The sequence below is a fragment of the Haemorhous mexicanus genome, chromosome 17 (assembly GCF_027477595.1).
Source record: "Haemorhous mexicanus isolate bHaeMex1 chromosome 17, bHaeMex1.pri, whole genome shotgun sequence".
In the NCBI taxonomy this organism is placed as follows: Eukaryota; Metazoa; Chordata; class Aves; order Passeriformes; family Fringillidae; genus Haemorhous; species Haemorhous mexicanus.
This window is the reverse complement of record NC_082357.1, coordinates 2,172,863-2,186,972: the sequence shown is the minus strand read 5'-3', so window position 1 is coordinate 2,186,972 and position 14,110 is coordinate 2,172,863. Positions and strand designations below refer to the sequence as shown.

General features: G+C 69.8%; 2 protein-coding genes across 2 annotated transcripts; one reads left to right on the top strand and one right to left on the bottom strand.

Annotated features, from left to right (window-relative positions):
• The first annotated feature begins 3,038 nt into the window (after positions 1 to 3,038).
• Positions 3,039 to 11,306, top strand: GLIS2 (GLIS family zinc finger 2). Its single transcript, XM_059862092.1, has 6 exons — positions 3,039 to 3,172; positions 6,950 to 7,328; positions 7,736 to 7,912; positions 8,371 to 8,504; positions 9,056 to 9,174; positions 9,283 to 11,306. Exons 2-6 carry the CDS (start codon positions 6,966 to 6,968, stop codon positions 10,068 to 10,070), a joined length of 1,581 nt encoding a protein of 526 aa, XP_059718075.1. The 5' UTR covers positions 3,039 to 3,172; positions 6,950 to 6,965; the 3' UTR covers positions 10,071 to 11,306.
• PAM16 (presequence translocase associated motor 16) lies at positions 11,252 to 13,952 on the bottom strand. The gene is made up of 5 exons (XM_059862093.1): positions 13,759 to 13,952; positions 13,170 to 13,254; positions 12,617 to 12,756; positions 12,159 to 12,224; positions 11,252 to 12,015 (listed from the first exon to the last, which is right to left on the bottom strand). Exons 1-5 carry the CDS (start codon positions 13,759 to 13,761, stop codon positions 11,929 to 11,931), a joined length of 381 nt encoding a protein of 126 aa, XP_059718076.1. The 5' UTR covers positions 13,762 to 13,952; the 3' UTR covers positions 11,252 to 11,928.
• Between the last annotated feature and the right edge of the window lie 158 nt (positions 13,953 to 14,110).

The following is a 14,110-nucleotide window of genomic DNA, read 5'->3' as shown; positions in this document are numbered from 1 at the left end:
ATCCTATCCTATCCCATCGAATTCTATCTCAGCCCATTCTGACCTGCCTCATCTCCATCCCATCCTATCCTATTCTATCTCAGCCCATTCTGACCTGCCTCATCTCCATTCCATCCTATCCTATCTCATGGTATCCTGACCTGTCTTGTTCCAGTCCCATCTAATCCTATTCCATCCTGTCCTGTTCCCATTCTACCCTGCTTTATCCCCATCCCACCTCATCTGCCCTACCTTATCTTACCCTATCCTACTTTATCCTGACCTGTCTTGTCCCTAGTCCATTTTATCCTGTCCCCATCCAATCCTCTCCTACATCCAGCTTGTCCCACCCCATTCCACCCCATCCCAATCCCACCTAATCCCCTCCCCATCCTATCCTACCTCCCCTGGCCTATCCTAGTCCTGTCCCATCCTCCTCTATTCAATCTGATCCCATTCCCATCCCATCCCATTCCTGTTTCCAGCAGGGTCTGGCTTCTGGGGGGCTCAGGGGGCTGCCAGTGGCTGGGGGAAGAGGGGGTCAAAGCACCCTGGGGCTGTCACAGGGCTCAGGGAGCTGGGAGTGACAGGGATCCCATGGCTTTGGGGGGAGGTCTTTGGGGCAAGGGGCTTTGGGGAGGAGGCTCTGGGTGCTACCAGAGGCATCCAGAGAGCTGATGGGAGGTTCTAGGGGCTGGTGAGGAGCTTTGGGAGTTGATTGGGGGGGGGGGGGGGGGGGCGGGGAGCTGGCAGGGGGTTTGAGGATCTGATGGGGGGCTCTGGGGGCTGACAGTGGCTCTGAAAGCTGGCAGAGGACTCGAGGAACTGCTGGAGGGGTCTGGGAGCTGGTAGGGGGTTTGAGGAACTGCTGGAGGGGTCTGGGAGCTGGCTGGGGGCTGTGTGGCCTAGTAGGGGGTTTGAGGGCTGGCAGCAGCATGGAGAGCTCCGGGTGGGGTTCAGGGTTTGGGGATGATGGGTTCACATGGGCAGGGGGCTTTTAGGGGGGCTGGCAGAGGGGTTGTGGGGGATGGGGAACTTAGGGGGATAATGGGGGGATGATAGAGGCTTTGGGGACTATGGAGGTGGCAGGAAGGTGTAGGGGGTGGCAGGGTGGTCACAGGGCTAGCAGGAGCCATGGCGGGCTGGCAGGGGCCATGGGGGGGTTCACAGGGGGGGCACAGAGCTGGGAGGGGAGTCTGCGGGACTGGTAGGGTAGCACAGGGCTGGCAGGGGCCATGGGGAGTTGGTGGGAAGGCTTGGGGCTAGCAGGAGCCACAGGGGGCTGACAGGAGCCGTGTGGTACCTGAGGGACCTACCTGTGGCAGGTGACCTCCCCCCACAGCCCCCCCAGCGCTGCCTGCGTGGGTCCAGGGCCACCGGAGCGGGAACGCCAGGAGGTCCTGGGGGTGGGCTGTCATGCCGGAGGGGCAGGAGCCGGCCCTGCAGAGCAGGGTGGGCTCAGCCCTCCCCCTCGCTCAGCTCGGCCCCGCTGGGAGCTGCAGGACAGGTTCTGCCGGGTGTCCCCTGGGCCCCCTGCCCGGCCCCCGCAGGGGCCCCACGGCGGGGGCTGCGCGTCCCCCCCGGCACGGTGAGCACCGCGTCCCCCCTGCCTGTCATAGTGAGCCTGTTGGGGACACCGCGGCTTCTGCCCCTCCCGCAGGAATCCCTCGGGCAGCGGGGGATGTCGGTCACCCGCGTGGGACAGTGCTGCCCTCCCGTGTCTCCCCTGCTTGTGGCGGGGATGTTGGGGACACGGCGGCTCCCCGCACAAGAGCACCCAAACCACGGGTAGGATGTGGCTTCGGCCGCTTGTGTGGATCAGAACCGTCCCCCCATCCGTGTCCCCCGCTCTGCTGCGCGGCTGTTGGGGACACAGCAGCTCTGCCCCCGCAAAAGAAAACCCCAAACCGCGGGTAGGGTGTGGTTTCAGCTGCCCGCGTGAGACAATTGTGCCCCTCACTCGCGTCCCACCTTGTGTGGGGCTCTTGGGGACACGGCAGCTCCCTCTCCACCCAAAAGTCCGCATGGAACAGAGCTTCCTCCCCGTGTGTCCCTCCCTTTCGTAGGGAGGACATCGCATCTCCCCCTGCAAAAAAAAAACCAAAAAAAAAAACCCACAAAAAAACCAAACGGAAACAAAACAACCACGGGTGTTTTGGTGGGGTGTGACTTCAGCCACCCGCCTGGGACAGTGCTGTCCCCCACGCGTGTATCCTCCCTTTCAGAGCGGCGCTGTTGGGGACACTGCAGCATTCCCCGCAAAAAAAAATAAATACCCAACCAAACAAAAAACGCGCGGGGCAATGTCGTGTTCCCCCCTCCCTGCCGCCCACGTCGGGGGGGCCGTTGAGGACACCGCAGCTGCATTCCGCCCCAAAATAAAATCACGGGTGGGGTGTGCCCAGCCACCCGCGTGGGCCCCGGGGGAGGCACCCCCCCGGCGAGGCTGCAGCATCCGGGCCGGCCCCGCCACATCCTGCCGCCGGAAGGAGCCGCGGCCCCGGGACAACCCCCCCGCCGGTGACGTCATGCGGGGCCCCCGCCAGGCGTGACGCCAGCCGCGCTCTGTGACGTCACGCGACGGGCGGGCGGCGCCGCTTCTGCCGGGAGGGGGATCCCCCCCAGCCCCCATTTCCCCGGTGTGACCCCCACGCTCCCCCCACCCCGAGCCGCCCCGGTGCGGGGTGGGGGCTCCGGTGGGCGCCGCCCCCCGCCCCGCCACGTCCCCGGGGGGGACGACAGGGACACGCGGAGGGGACACGGACACGCGGGGGAGGGGGGGGTCGGCTCTGCCGCAACGTCGGGGTGACCTTGTGCGGGGGGGCGGCGGGTCTCCCTCCGCGAGTACCCCCCCCCCCACCCGGGGCGGGGCTCGGTGCCCCCCGGTGCCCCCCGCGGGGGCGGGGAGGGGCCGCCCCCGCCCCCGCCCAGCGCCGCCCGCAGCCGGGGCCGGGCCGCTCGGTGCGGGGCGGCCATAAATCACGGCGGGCAGAGCCCCCGCCCCGCCGCCGCCCCCGGGACCGGGCAGGGGGGGCCCAGCCCCGCCGCCGCCACCCCCGCCCCCAGCCCCTGCGGATGTGGCGGAGCGGCCCGGCCGCCCCGCACCGGCCCCGGCACCGGCCCCGGGGGGCCCCGCTCCGCCGAGCCCCGCACCCCGCCCCGCTTCCCGCCCGGCGCTGAGCCCCCGCCGCAGGTACGATCGCGCTCCGGGCACCGCGGAGGGGAGGAGGACGATGAGGAGGATGCTGCCACCGCGGGGGGGAGGGGGGACCCTCCGGGAAGCCCCTTCCTCGCCACCCTCGGGGTTGCGGGGGGTCCCTTGGCACCTGCAGCCCCCCCGCCCAGGGAGCGGGTCGGCGGGAGACGCGGCTCCGCCGCACCGCCGAGGGATATGAGGAGAGGAGGCTTCCCCGCTGCCCGGTGGGTGCCGGGGGGGTGGCCGTCACCCGCCGTCCCCCCGCACCCCGGGCGGGTGTCCTGACCTTGGCCGTGGGGCGGGGGCTGCGGCGGGGACGTGCTGGGTGGCTCTGCCCGGTTGCGGCCACCTCCGGGGACACAGCAGTGTCCCCATGGTGCGAGAGGGGAGAAAGGGTGGCATTGGGTGGGGGGTGCAGGGCGTCCCCATCCCGGTCTCACGCCGGCGGTGCCACCGCCCGGCAGCCGCCCGTCACCCCGGTCCCCTTCGTCGGGGCCTCCCGATCCCCATCGTGAGAGGTGACAGTCCCTACCATGGGGGGTGACAATCCCACGGCCTCGTGGGGCTGAGGCGTGGGGTGGCCAAGCCCAAGCTGTGCCATTGTGGGGTGTTTTGGGGACTAGGACGGTGTGACCCCCTCCCTGAGGTGCCAGCAGCGGGGACCACAAATTGTCCCCGGTGTCCCTAGGCACTGCTGCAGGCGCTCGTTCCCTGCCCAGCATGGAGAAACCCTGCAGCCAGCGGACACCTCCCCTTCCCCATGCCTTTGTCACCCTGCTGTCACCGCCTCCCCCAGCCAGGGTCCCCATGTGCCCCCATCCCCACGATGCTGCCGCACCCAGGGCGCTGATCCGCTGGGTGCCGGGGACCACCCCGCTGCTGTCCCCGCCTGCTCCAGCTGTGTCCCCAGGCAGGGGTGGCAGGGGCCCTGGCGCTGTGGGGCTGCTCCCGGGGTGGCAGGGGGCTGCTGTCAGCCCTCTGCCAGGATCCCCACGGCTTCCACATGCCCGAGAAGGGGCAACCACGACACCGGCCTCATCTCGGGGACCACAGCCGTGTCGGCTCCTGGGGACACATTTGGCAGCTGCCGTCAGCCCGGCTAGCGCGGGGTGACGGGTGCTGGAGGGCCACAGTGACAAGATGGAGCTACCAGCAGGATGTGACCCCCCCCCCCCTCCCCTCCTCCAAACCCGTCAGGCACCGGTGGGCTCCTGTGAGGAGTGGCTGTGGCAATGCCAGCACCATCGGCAGTGGGACAAGCAGCGATGGCGGGTCCCACGGGCGCCCGTGTCCTGCCAGCAGCCGTGGGGACAATGACCCGCATCCTGCCAACCCACCCACGCTGCCCTGGCACGGGGGGCTCCGGGGGCTGTCCCCCGTCACGGCGGTGCCAGCCTGCCGCTGCCAATTGCCACGGCAGCGGAGACCGAGCCCTGCCCGCAGCGCTGGCACCGCTCCCACTCCCCGAGCCCCGGGGTCACCGTCCCCTGACGATGGCACTGACTGACATCCCGCACCGCCGCCACCCCCGAGCCCACCGCGCCGCGGGAGCCGCTGCCCGCGGTCCCTCCGTGCTATTCCTGGCGGGTTTGGGGCTGGAGGGGGGATACACGACACCCCGGCAATGCCAGCAGCCCGGAGACCTGGCACCTCGCCGGCCGCACCGGGGTCACCCCGGGTCCCCCGGCCGTGCCGGCGGCCAGGCAGTGTGGAGGGCCCAGGGGACCCCAGCCTGGCCGCTGGAGATGGGGGGGCTCCCCCCGCGCCCGGGATCCATCCCAGCGGCCCCCACCCGGACTGGGAAGCCCCTGGGCCCAGCCCCGCGACGGACTGGTTTGAACTGGTGTGGCGGGGGGGAAGCCGGGCTGGGGCTGGGCTGGCAGCGCCTGGCGCGGGCAGGAGAGGCCGTGGGGGGAGAGCAGGCAGGGGCAGGCAGGAGCGGGCAGGGGCCTCGCGCGGGGGCCGCAGGTGTTGGGGCGTCCGGCCAAGCCACCGCAGGGCTTGTCCCCGTCCCCATCCCGGCGGGGCCCCCGCGGCGCCCCGTTTCCCGAGGCCGCGTGGTTTGGCAGCCTCCTGCTCGCCCGCCCGCGGCCGCGCTGGGAGCCCTGGCGTCAGCGGCTGGAGGCCCCTTTCCCACCCGTCCCGCCCGGGGATGGCTGCGGTCCCCACCGAGCACCGCCCGCACCGGGACCCCCCAACCTCCCAACCCCGAGGACGTGAGGACACGACCGTCGTGGTGGGACAAGCAGCGGCGCCTTGCCTGGCCCCACTGCGGGACCACCGTGGCTGGGGGGCTGTCAGCTCTCCATCCCGCTCCCTGGGCTGGGGTCCTGCTGTGCCACCCCAGCTGTGGGGTCCTGCCCTGTGTCTGTCTGTCCCCGAGCTGTGTCACCAGGCTGTGGGGCACATGGGGGCTGCTGGAGCCCGAGACCCGCGGTGGGGCTCAGGGTGGGGACAGCCCGTGGGCGCGCCCCGCAGTGGGGGGCAGGGTGAGGCCCCCCCAGAGGGGAAGGGCCCCACTGCGGGCAGGCCGGGAAAGCTCAGTGAGATTCCCTGTCCCGGGGGATGGACCCTGAGATGGGGCAGCCTCCAGAGCGCCGGGAGGAGGTGGATGCTCAGGCGAGGACCCCCCCACTGAAGGGGAGGGCCCCGCCTATGGGGCTGACCCCCGGCCGCGGGAGGCTCAGGGTGATGCGATGCTGTGGGGCGGCTCCTCCCACCCCGGGAGCCTGGGACAGGAACCCCCCCTGGGGCCGGCCCCTCGGCCAGCTCAGGGGTGCGGGCGGGGGGGTCCCCCGCCCCGCCGCCCGGGCCCCATGCCCCCCGCGGCTCCTCCGCATTCCTCAGCGTCTGAGCCGGGCTGGACCCCCGCCAGCGCGGGGGGCCCCTCCGGCGGGGCAGGGCGGGGGACGGGCCCCCCGGGGCGGGGTGGGGATGGAGGGGCCCCCCCGCTGCCACGTGTGCTGGGTGCGCCGTGCCCCCCGACACGGCCCCTCGGCCGCCCCCACCCTGCCCCGGGCGATGCGGGTGGCCGCGGGGGCACAGCCGGGGGACGGCATCGGCTCTGGCTCGGGCGCTCACTGCTGCACCGAGCTGCCCGTTCTCAGCTGCCCGCCAGATGTGCGGCGGCCGAGCCGCGAGGGTGGCATTGTGTTGTGTGCCATTTCATGCCGTTCCGTGCCACGCCGTGCGGCCGGCAGCCCCTGCTCGGCCCCGGCAGCGGCGGCGTTGGCCGGCGGGGAAGGGGCCCCGGCGGGGGAGGAAGCTCTGCCGCCTCCGGGGCTGGGGCCAGCGGGCTCGGCCGCCCGGGTCACCGCCGGGCTGGTGGCCGCCACCGCCCTCCTCTGCCGCTGGGAAAGGCCTCGCTGGGGCAGGCCCGCGGGGACTGACGGACGGACGGACGGACGGATGGATGGATAAACGGATGGGGGGGTGGAATGGGGACACCACGGCTCTAGCTCCGCGGGTGCCCAGGGGATTTGGCAATCCCCGGCAAGGTTTGGTCACGGGCCAAGGGGCTGTGCCGGCGGCACGGAGAGGACACACTGGGGACACCGAAGGGGTGGGGGGGGCCCGGTGCCATGCTCTGCCCTTTGCCCGCTGCGGGAGGGGGCCGCGGCAGGGTGGCCGGAAGGGACGGCACGGTCTCCGTGCCAGCACCGTGTCCTCCGGCCCGGAGCAGAGCGGGCATTGCCATGGGGCCGGGCTGGGGCGATGCTCTGGGTGGCACTGGTGCCCTCCGGCCCTGCGGTGACCCCTGGGTGTCTCCCGCAGAGCCCACCCCGGCGCCATGCATTCCCTGGAGGAGCCCCTGGACCTCAAGCTGAGCATCTCCAAGCTGCGAGCTGCCCGCGAGAAGCGGGGCCCCTCCGGCCCCCGACCCCGCCCTCCCCAGCGCCCGGACACCCCGCCGGCCGGGGATGGCCGAGGGGGCAGCCGGGGGGGTGGCCGGGCCGTGCCAGCCTCGCCGTCGCCCGGGCTCCTGGGACACTCCAGGCTGGTGGAGCCGCGGGACGGACGCTTCCCGGCCGCCGTGCCGGTGGTGGACCTCAGCCTCTCGCCCCGCTCCGGGGGGGAGTCTCCGGCTGGCAGTGCCTCGCTGTCCCCTGAGCGCCAGGGCAGCGGTGACCTGCCCGGCCCCCTCACCCCACACGTAAGTACGGCCGTGGCCCCCGCCACGAGGTGTCCCCAGCTGCGGGGACTGTGCCCGGACGGTGCTCCCGACCTCGGCAGCGTGCCCGGTGCTGCCGGTGTACACACAGCTCGGGGTCAATGTCCTGCCTGGCCCCCCCGGCCCCCGACCCCCAGAGGCATCCCCGGGGCGGCTCCTGGGGGGGTCTCTTTGGGGTGTCTCTGGGGGTCTCTGGGGGGTTTTAGGGTCCCTTGGTGGGGGGTGGCAAATCTAGGGGGTTTCTGGGGAGTGTGGGGGGATCTCTGGGGGGTTCTGGAGTTCCTGGGCAGCTGGGAAGAATCTCTTGAAGGGCTTGGGGGGCTTCTCTGGGGGTCTCCATCCCGCTTGGCCCTGTCCCCCACTGCTCCTCCATCTGTACTCTGCTCCAGGATTTCCAGTCCCTGCGCTACATCGATGGCCTCCCCAGCTCCTTCCAGTTCTTCCTGCCGCTGGGGGCTGGGGGGGCCCTGCACCTGCCCCCCGCCGCCTTCCTGCCCCCCAGCAAGGAGAAACGGCTCCCCCCTGAGCTGCCCCTGCCCAAGCAGCTCGTCTGCCGCTGGTCCAAGGTCAGCAGGGAGGGCTGGGGGCCGTGGGGGGTGATGGTGGGGGCGTGTGGGAGCTTTCAGGGGGTGCAGGTGGTGATGAGGGGCTGGGAGACCACGTGGGCCTTGCAAGGATGGGGGAAATGCAGGGGAATTTTGGGGCTGGGGAGAGGACATGGGGCTGGAAAGCCATGGCAGAGGTCTTTGGGGCTGTGGGTGAGTTTTGGGGCTGGGAGGCCAAGCAGGGACAGTAGGGCTGGGAAGGTGGTGATGGGGAGGTGGGTGCTGTGCAGAGGTGCTGGGGGTGATACAGGGCTGGGGGTCATGCAAAGGGCCTTTTCCATTTCCCCAAATGCTGGTGCTGCTGCACACAGGTGGGAGCTGGGATGGGGTGGGGGGCAGGTGCTGGCCATGATGGGGGGGACTGGCCCCCCTGGTGCCCACCCTGCTGGGCTCCCTCACGCCCAGCCTCCTGCCCACAGTGCAACCAGTTCTTTGACCTCCTGCAAGACCTGGTGGACCACGTCAATGACTTCCACGTCAAACCCGAGAAGGACGCAGGGTACTGCTGCCACTGGGAGGGCTGTGCCCGCCATGGCAGGGGCTTCAATGCCAGGTGGGTGTGGGGAGCTCTGGGAGATCTCTGGGGGGCTGCTGTGGGGAGGCAGGAGCCCAGCACTGGGGATATGCAGGGGAAGTTTCCATCTGCCCCTCCCTCCCTCCCTCCCTCCTTTATGCAGGGTGAGAGATCCTGGGGGGGTTGGGTGACTGTGCTGGCCTGGATGTCCCTGTTCTCCCACCCCAGAGCCAAGGCATGGAAGGACTTGCCCTGGAAGTCAGGACTGACTCCCTCCCTAACATTCCCTCCCCAATGCTTCCACAAGCAGATGGTGATAGGACAAGGGTGAAAAGTTTTAAACTAAAAGGAGAGATTTATATGGAATATTGGGAGGAAATTGTTCCCTGTGAGGGTGGGCAGGCCCTGGCACAGGGTGCCTAGAGAGAAGGTGTGGCTGCCCCTGGATCCCTGGCAGTGTCCAAGGCCAGGCTGGACAGGGCCATGGACAGTGGAAAGTGTCCCTGCCCATGGCAGGGGGTTTGAATTATACAAGATTTAAGGTCTTCCCAACCCATTCCGTGATTCCGTGATTGCCCCAACCCTGGCAGGTACAAGATGCTGATCCACATCCGGACGCACACCAACGAGAAGCCGCATCGCTGCCCCACCTGCAACAAGAGCTTCTCCCGCCTGGAGAACCTGAAAATCCACAACCGCTCGCACACAGGTCAGCACAGCCCCCGCACCGCGCTGGCTGGGGCGGCGGGGGGCCCGGGGGGACGCGGGGGACACGGCAGGGCTGGTGCCCCCTTGCAGACCCGGTGCTGTCCTGCAGGTGAGAAGCCCTACATCTGCCCCTACGAAGGCTGCAACAAGCGTTACTCCAACTCCAGCGACCGCTTCAAGCACACCCGCACGCACTACGTGGAGAAGCCCTACTCCTGCAAGATGCCGGGCTGCCACAAGCGCTACACCGACCCCAGCTCCCTCCGCAAGCACATCAAAGCCCACGGCCATTTTGTGTCCCCCGAGCACCCGGAGATGCTCAAGGTCCACCCGCCTCCCAAAACGCCCCTGGGCTCGGCGGAGGTGCCCTACGTTAACGGGGCGCAGCTCGTCATCCCCAACCCCGCCGCCCTCTTCGCTCCGCCGGGGCTGCCGGCGCTGCCCATCCCTTTGGCCCCGGCACCGCTCGACCTCAGCGCCCTGGGCTGCGGGGCTGCGGGCGCGCTGCCCGCTCTGCCCGGCCCCGTCCTGCCCCTCAACGGCGGCCCCTTGAACTTGGCCAAGAGCCCGCTGCTGCCCTCGCCCTTCGCGGCGGGGCTGGGGCTGCCCGTCATGTCGCTGCTGGCCGGCGGGGCCAAGGCCGAGGGGGAGAAGGGCAGCGGGGCTGAGGGGCGGCCGTCCAAGGCGGGCAAGGGGCTGGAGAGCCGGAAGGAGAGGGGCGAAAGGACGGAGCCGGGGCGGCCGCGGGTGCCCCCCGAGAGCCTGGCGCTGCTGCCGGGGGCCGTGCTCGACCTCTCGGCCGGCGTCAGCTCAGGGGGCAGCCCGGAGGCGCTGCCCCCCGGCTGGGTGCTCATCCCCCCCGGCTCCTTGCTGCTCAAACCCGCCGCCGTCAACTGAGGGGCCCGACGATGCCCGGGGTCAGCCGCTGGCCCCGTGGGCAGATCCCGCTCCCGTCTGGGGACGGGGGGCATGGCCCCCTCCTCCCCCTGCAGCCCCGGCGGGGCCTCGCTCGTGCTTTTACCCGTCACGAAAGAAGAACGGACTCTTCTGAGAAAAGCAATAATCCCTCAGCGGCCGGAGCTGGCTGCGACCCCGTGCGGGGGGCAGGTGGGGCACAGGGGGGTCCCCCTTCCCCCTCCCCCCCCCGGCCCTGGGCAGCCGGATACGCCGCTATTTATTTCTCGACCAGCCCCCTGCTCCGACAGGGTCCCGCTTGGGCTCTCCTGCTTCCGCTGACTCGGCGTCTCCCTGCCCGAGCCCTCGGTGCTGCTGTGGGGGGCCGCAGCCCCCAGGCTCTGCCGCACGGACAGCGGGGTGACAGCCGGGGGACCGGCCGCTCCGAGCCGTGCCCGGCCGTGCCATCCCACCCAGCACGGCCGCGGGCGGTGCCGCAGCCACGGCAGCCCGTGCCGGGCCCAGCTGGCTGGGCACTCGCCGGCCCGGCGCCCGCCCGCCTTCTCCCCGCTCCCGTCCCGCCGCCTCCCCGGCACTCCCGTGACAAGGCACACGGCCGGTGTGCCGCTCGCCGGGGCTCTGCCCCCCTCTAGCTACGTTCATACCTAACCACGCACCGCGAGCGCATGCGGGCAGCGCGGGCACGGCCGGCAGCGGCTGCCGGGCACCCGCTCCTCGGGCTGCGGCGGTGGGATGCTCCCGGGCGAGCCCCGGCCGTGGGGCAGCGTGCCCAGCCTCAGAGCCTCAGCGCGGGCACAGTTCGGAGCCTCCTCCCGGGGGTCCCGCACCCGAGCCATCGGGGTCTCTGCAGTGCCGCCCCCCGTGCTGGAGGTGCCCCGCAGGGAGCCGGTCTCCCTGCCCTCACCGGCGGCCGCCCGGCGCTGCCCTAGCCCAGCATGGCTGCGGGCCCTCGACCAGGCCGCCCCGGCCGGTGAAACGTCTCCTCGCTCCTCATCGGTTTGTTGTTGCACATTCCAGGACATCAGTATTTTAACGGTCTCGAAGTGCCTTTCTATCGTAGTTTCTGGGTTGTTTTTATTTTCCTCCTGTTGGGCTCCATCGCTGTTAGCGTAGCGTGTAAGGACTGCACAAGTACGAGATAAGCTAACGACTGTAACACTATATTCGTCCAGGGGAGAGGAAGTTTATTAAGAAAACAATAAAGTGAAGTTGAAGTAAGTTCCTGTTTCAGTCCGTGGTGCCAACGGCAAGGAGCCCGTGCTGGGGACAGAGGGGTGCGGGGGGAGGACAGGTGTGACCTTGGGGACATGGCTGGCCCTGCCTGACCCCCAGAGCTGTGTCCCCACACTTCTGCTCAGGCAGCCTTGGCATCAGTGAAAGCCTGCCAGCATCTGGGGGGTGAGCTGCAGGTGGGGACAGCCAGGGGGTGTCCCCTCACAGCCCCTCACCCTGAGCCAGCAGCCATCCACACTGGAAGAAGGTAACAGCACAGCACTCCCAGGGTATGGAGCCAGAGGTAGCCGTGCACTCCATCCAAGAGCATCCAACCTCCCCACCAAAAATAGCTCCTGCAGCCTCCCCCAGTGCCATTTGAGCCCTGGCAGCCTCAATGCCCTAGGGACACCCCTTCTTCCCCAGCTGCCTCCTCCTCCTCCTCCTCCTGCTCCCCTGGGCAAGTGCAGCCCCTCGCAGGGGCCGATCCCCGCAGGGCAGCGCTGGGCAGGCAGGTCCCCGCTCCCTCCCCGGGTGTGGAGCAGCCAGGCCAGTGCTGGAGGACACGGTGTTTATTGGCTACCTATAAGTTAAGGGTGGGGGGCACGGGGGGCAGGGGTGGCAGGAGTCACGTCTCAGCTTTCCGCCCCTTCTCCTTGTCTCCCTTGGCCTGGATGCGCAGCTCCTCGTCCAGCCGCTCCTTGGCTCGCACCACCTGTGGGACAGGGGGGCACCCAGGGATGGGGGGACACCCAGGGATGGGGTGCCCCCTCCCCTCCCTGCCTCATCCATGGGTATATCCAAAGCCCAGGCAGGGGAAGGAAGGTGCAGCCCCTCCCTGCTCCTCCCGGCGCTCACCTTGGACTGCAGGTAGAAGGAGCCTCCCACTGATTTGTCGTTCACCTTGAACAAGTGGTCGTAGTTCTGCCAAGAGAAGCTCTGGGTCAGAGGCCCCTCCAGCCTTGCCATTCCCACTCCCAAACCCTGGCAGCCTCCCACTCCCCAGAACATTGCTGAAGAGTGATCCTGGGGACACGGCTGGCTCTGCCTGACACCCCTTGGGTGCACCATGTTCCCAGCAGGGCACCTCCAGAGATCCCACATCCCTTCCCTGAGCAGTCCCGCTGGGCAGCTGCAGAGGCCAAGCCTGGAGGGCTGCTCCAGCTGGGGCAGGGAATCCCCTAAATCCTCAAACTGTGATTAACTGGGCCCAAGACAGCACAAGGGACCAGCTGCCACCCCCATGCACAGCAGCACCCTTGGAGAGGCCAGGCCCTGCCATCACCGTCCCTCCCTGGCTCCAAGGAAGCCTCTACCTTCTGGATCTCCTCAGGGTTGAGGCTGGAGACGTTGAGGATCTGCTGGGCCTCCTGGAGGCTGATGCCGATGATCCTGGAGGCGGCGGCGGACTGGGGCCTCTCGGCGCGGCCCCGCGCGTCGGCTGCGGCCTGGCTCGCTGGGGACACCCGGCCTCAGTCCCCCTGCCACCCCTGCCACCCCTGCCCTCAGGCAGCAAAGCCTGAGCACTTCCAGGTGCTCAGAGCCCAGTGTCCCCCTGTGTCCCCATCCAGCCACCCCGGGGCCATCTGGACGCCGTCCCAGTGCCAGGGAGGTGGCAGGGAGCAGGCAAGGCAGGTTGACATCCCAGGGATTATCCCACTCTGCCCTCTGGGGTGCCGGGATCTCTGGGAGCCTGGCAGCAGTGCCAGGGCCAGGATGGAGCCCTGTGACAACCTGGCAGTGTCCCCTGCAGGCCCAGCCCGGGGATGGGGGGCACTGGGGTGCTCAGGGAAGGGTGGGGATGTGGAGCAGTGCCCAGCAGGGCAGCGTGGGCACAGGATGCTCATGGAGCAGCATCCCAGCTCCTACCTGCAAACTCCTGGCGCAGCGCCCGCATGAAGGCCCGTCCCACCACCTGGGCCCCCACCAGGATGATCTGTGCCAGGTACTTGGCCTGCGGGGACACCCTGCTGTCACAGCCACCACGGCTCCTTTGCCCTGTCACCTCCCCGTGGGCCCTGTCACCTCTCCCCATCCCCCGGGGGTCTGCTCTGACCCCATCTGACTTCTGTCACGGCCGTACCTGTCCCTGTCTCCCCTTCTCTGTCCCTGTGATACCCCACCCAGGCCCTGTGATACCTTTCCCAGACCCCGTCCCCTCCCCTGTCTCTGTCCCCCGTCCCCATTCCCTGTCCCCTCTCCGCTGGTCCTTTGACCCCCTCTCTGTCCCTGCCCCCCTCTCCTCTGTCCCTGTCCCCCCTCCCCACGACTTCTTTCCCCTTCCCTGGTCCCGTGACCCCTTCCCCTGCCCCTATCCCCTCTCCACTGGCCCTGGCCCTCCCGGGAGCAGCTGCTTCGCACATTCCCGAGCCCGCTGCCCCTGCCCGGGCCCTGTCCGGCCCCAGCTCTGCTCCCCAGTCCCGCTGTCCCCCCGCCGCGTCCCCCCGTCCCCTCTCACCATGTCCCCGCAGCCGCTTCCGCCCCGGCGGTCACGTGGCTGGGGGTGAGGGTCACGGCGGACACCGAGACGGCGGCAGCGCGGGCGGAGCGTCCCCTCTGCAGCCACAGCGCCCTCTGGCGGTCTCCCCGCGCCGGAGGCCCGCCGGCGGGTGGGGCGCGACTTCCCCGGCCCCGCTCCCCGTGTGCTCCCGGTCTCTGTGCCCCCATCCCCGGTCCTTGTGTCCCCCTGTGCCCCCCCCATCCCCGGTCCCTTTGTTGTTCCGGTGCCGGTCCCGGTGTCCCCCCAGTCTCTGTGCCACCCCGGTACCCGTCCTGTTTCCCCTCGGTGCCCGTCCCTGTGTCCCCCCGGT

Bases quoted from the DNA above. Each gene is read 5' to 3' on its own strand.
- GLIS2 (XM_059862092.1), top strand. From the start codon at position 6,966: ATGCATTCCCTGGAGGAGCCCCTGGACCTCAAGCTGAGCATCTCCAAG. The intron at 7,329-7,735 runs GTAAGTACGGCC...ACTCTGCTCCAG, and splicing joins CCGGCCCCCTCACCCCACAC to GATTTCCAGTCCCTGCGCTA. The intron at 7,913-8,370 runs GTCAGCAGGGAG...TCCTGCCCACAG, and splicing joins TCGTCTGCCGCTGGTCCAAG to TGCAACCAGTTCTTTGACCT.
- PAM16 (XM_059862093.1), bottom strand. The intron at 12,225-12,616 runs GTAGAGGCTTCC...TTCTCTTGGCAG, and splicing joins ACCCTGAGGAGATCCAGAAG to AACTACGACCACTTGTTCAA. The intron at 12,016-12,158 runs GTGAGCGCCGGG...CCTGTCCCACAG, and splicing joins CCTTCTACCTGCAGTCCAAG to GTGGTGCGAGCCAAGGAGCG.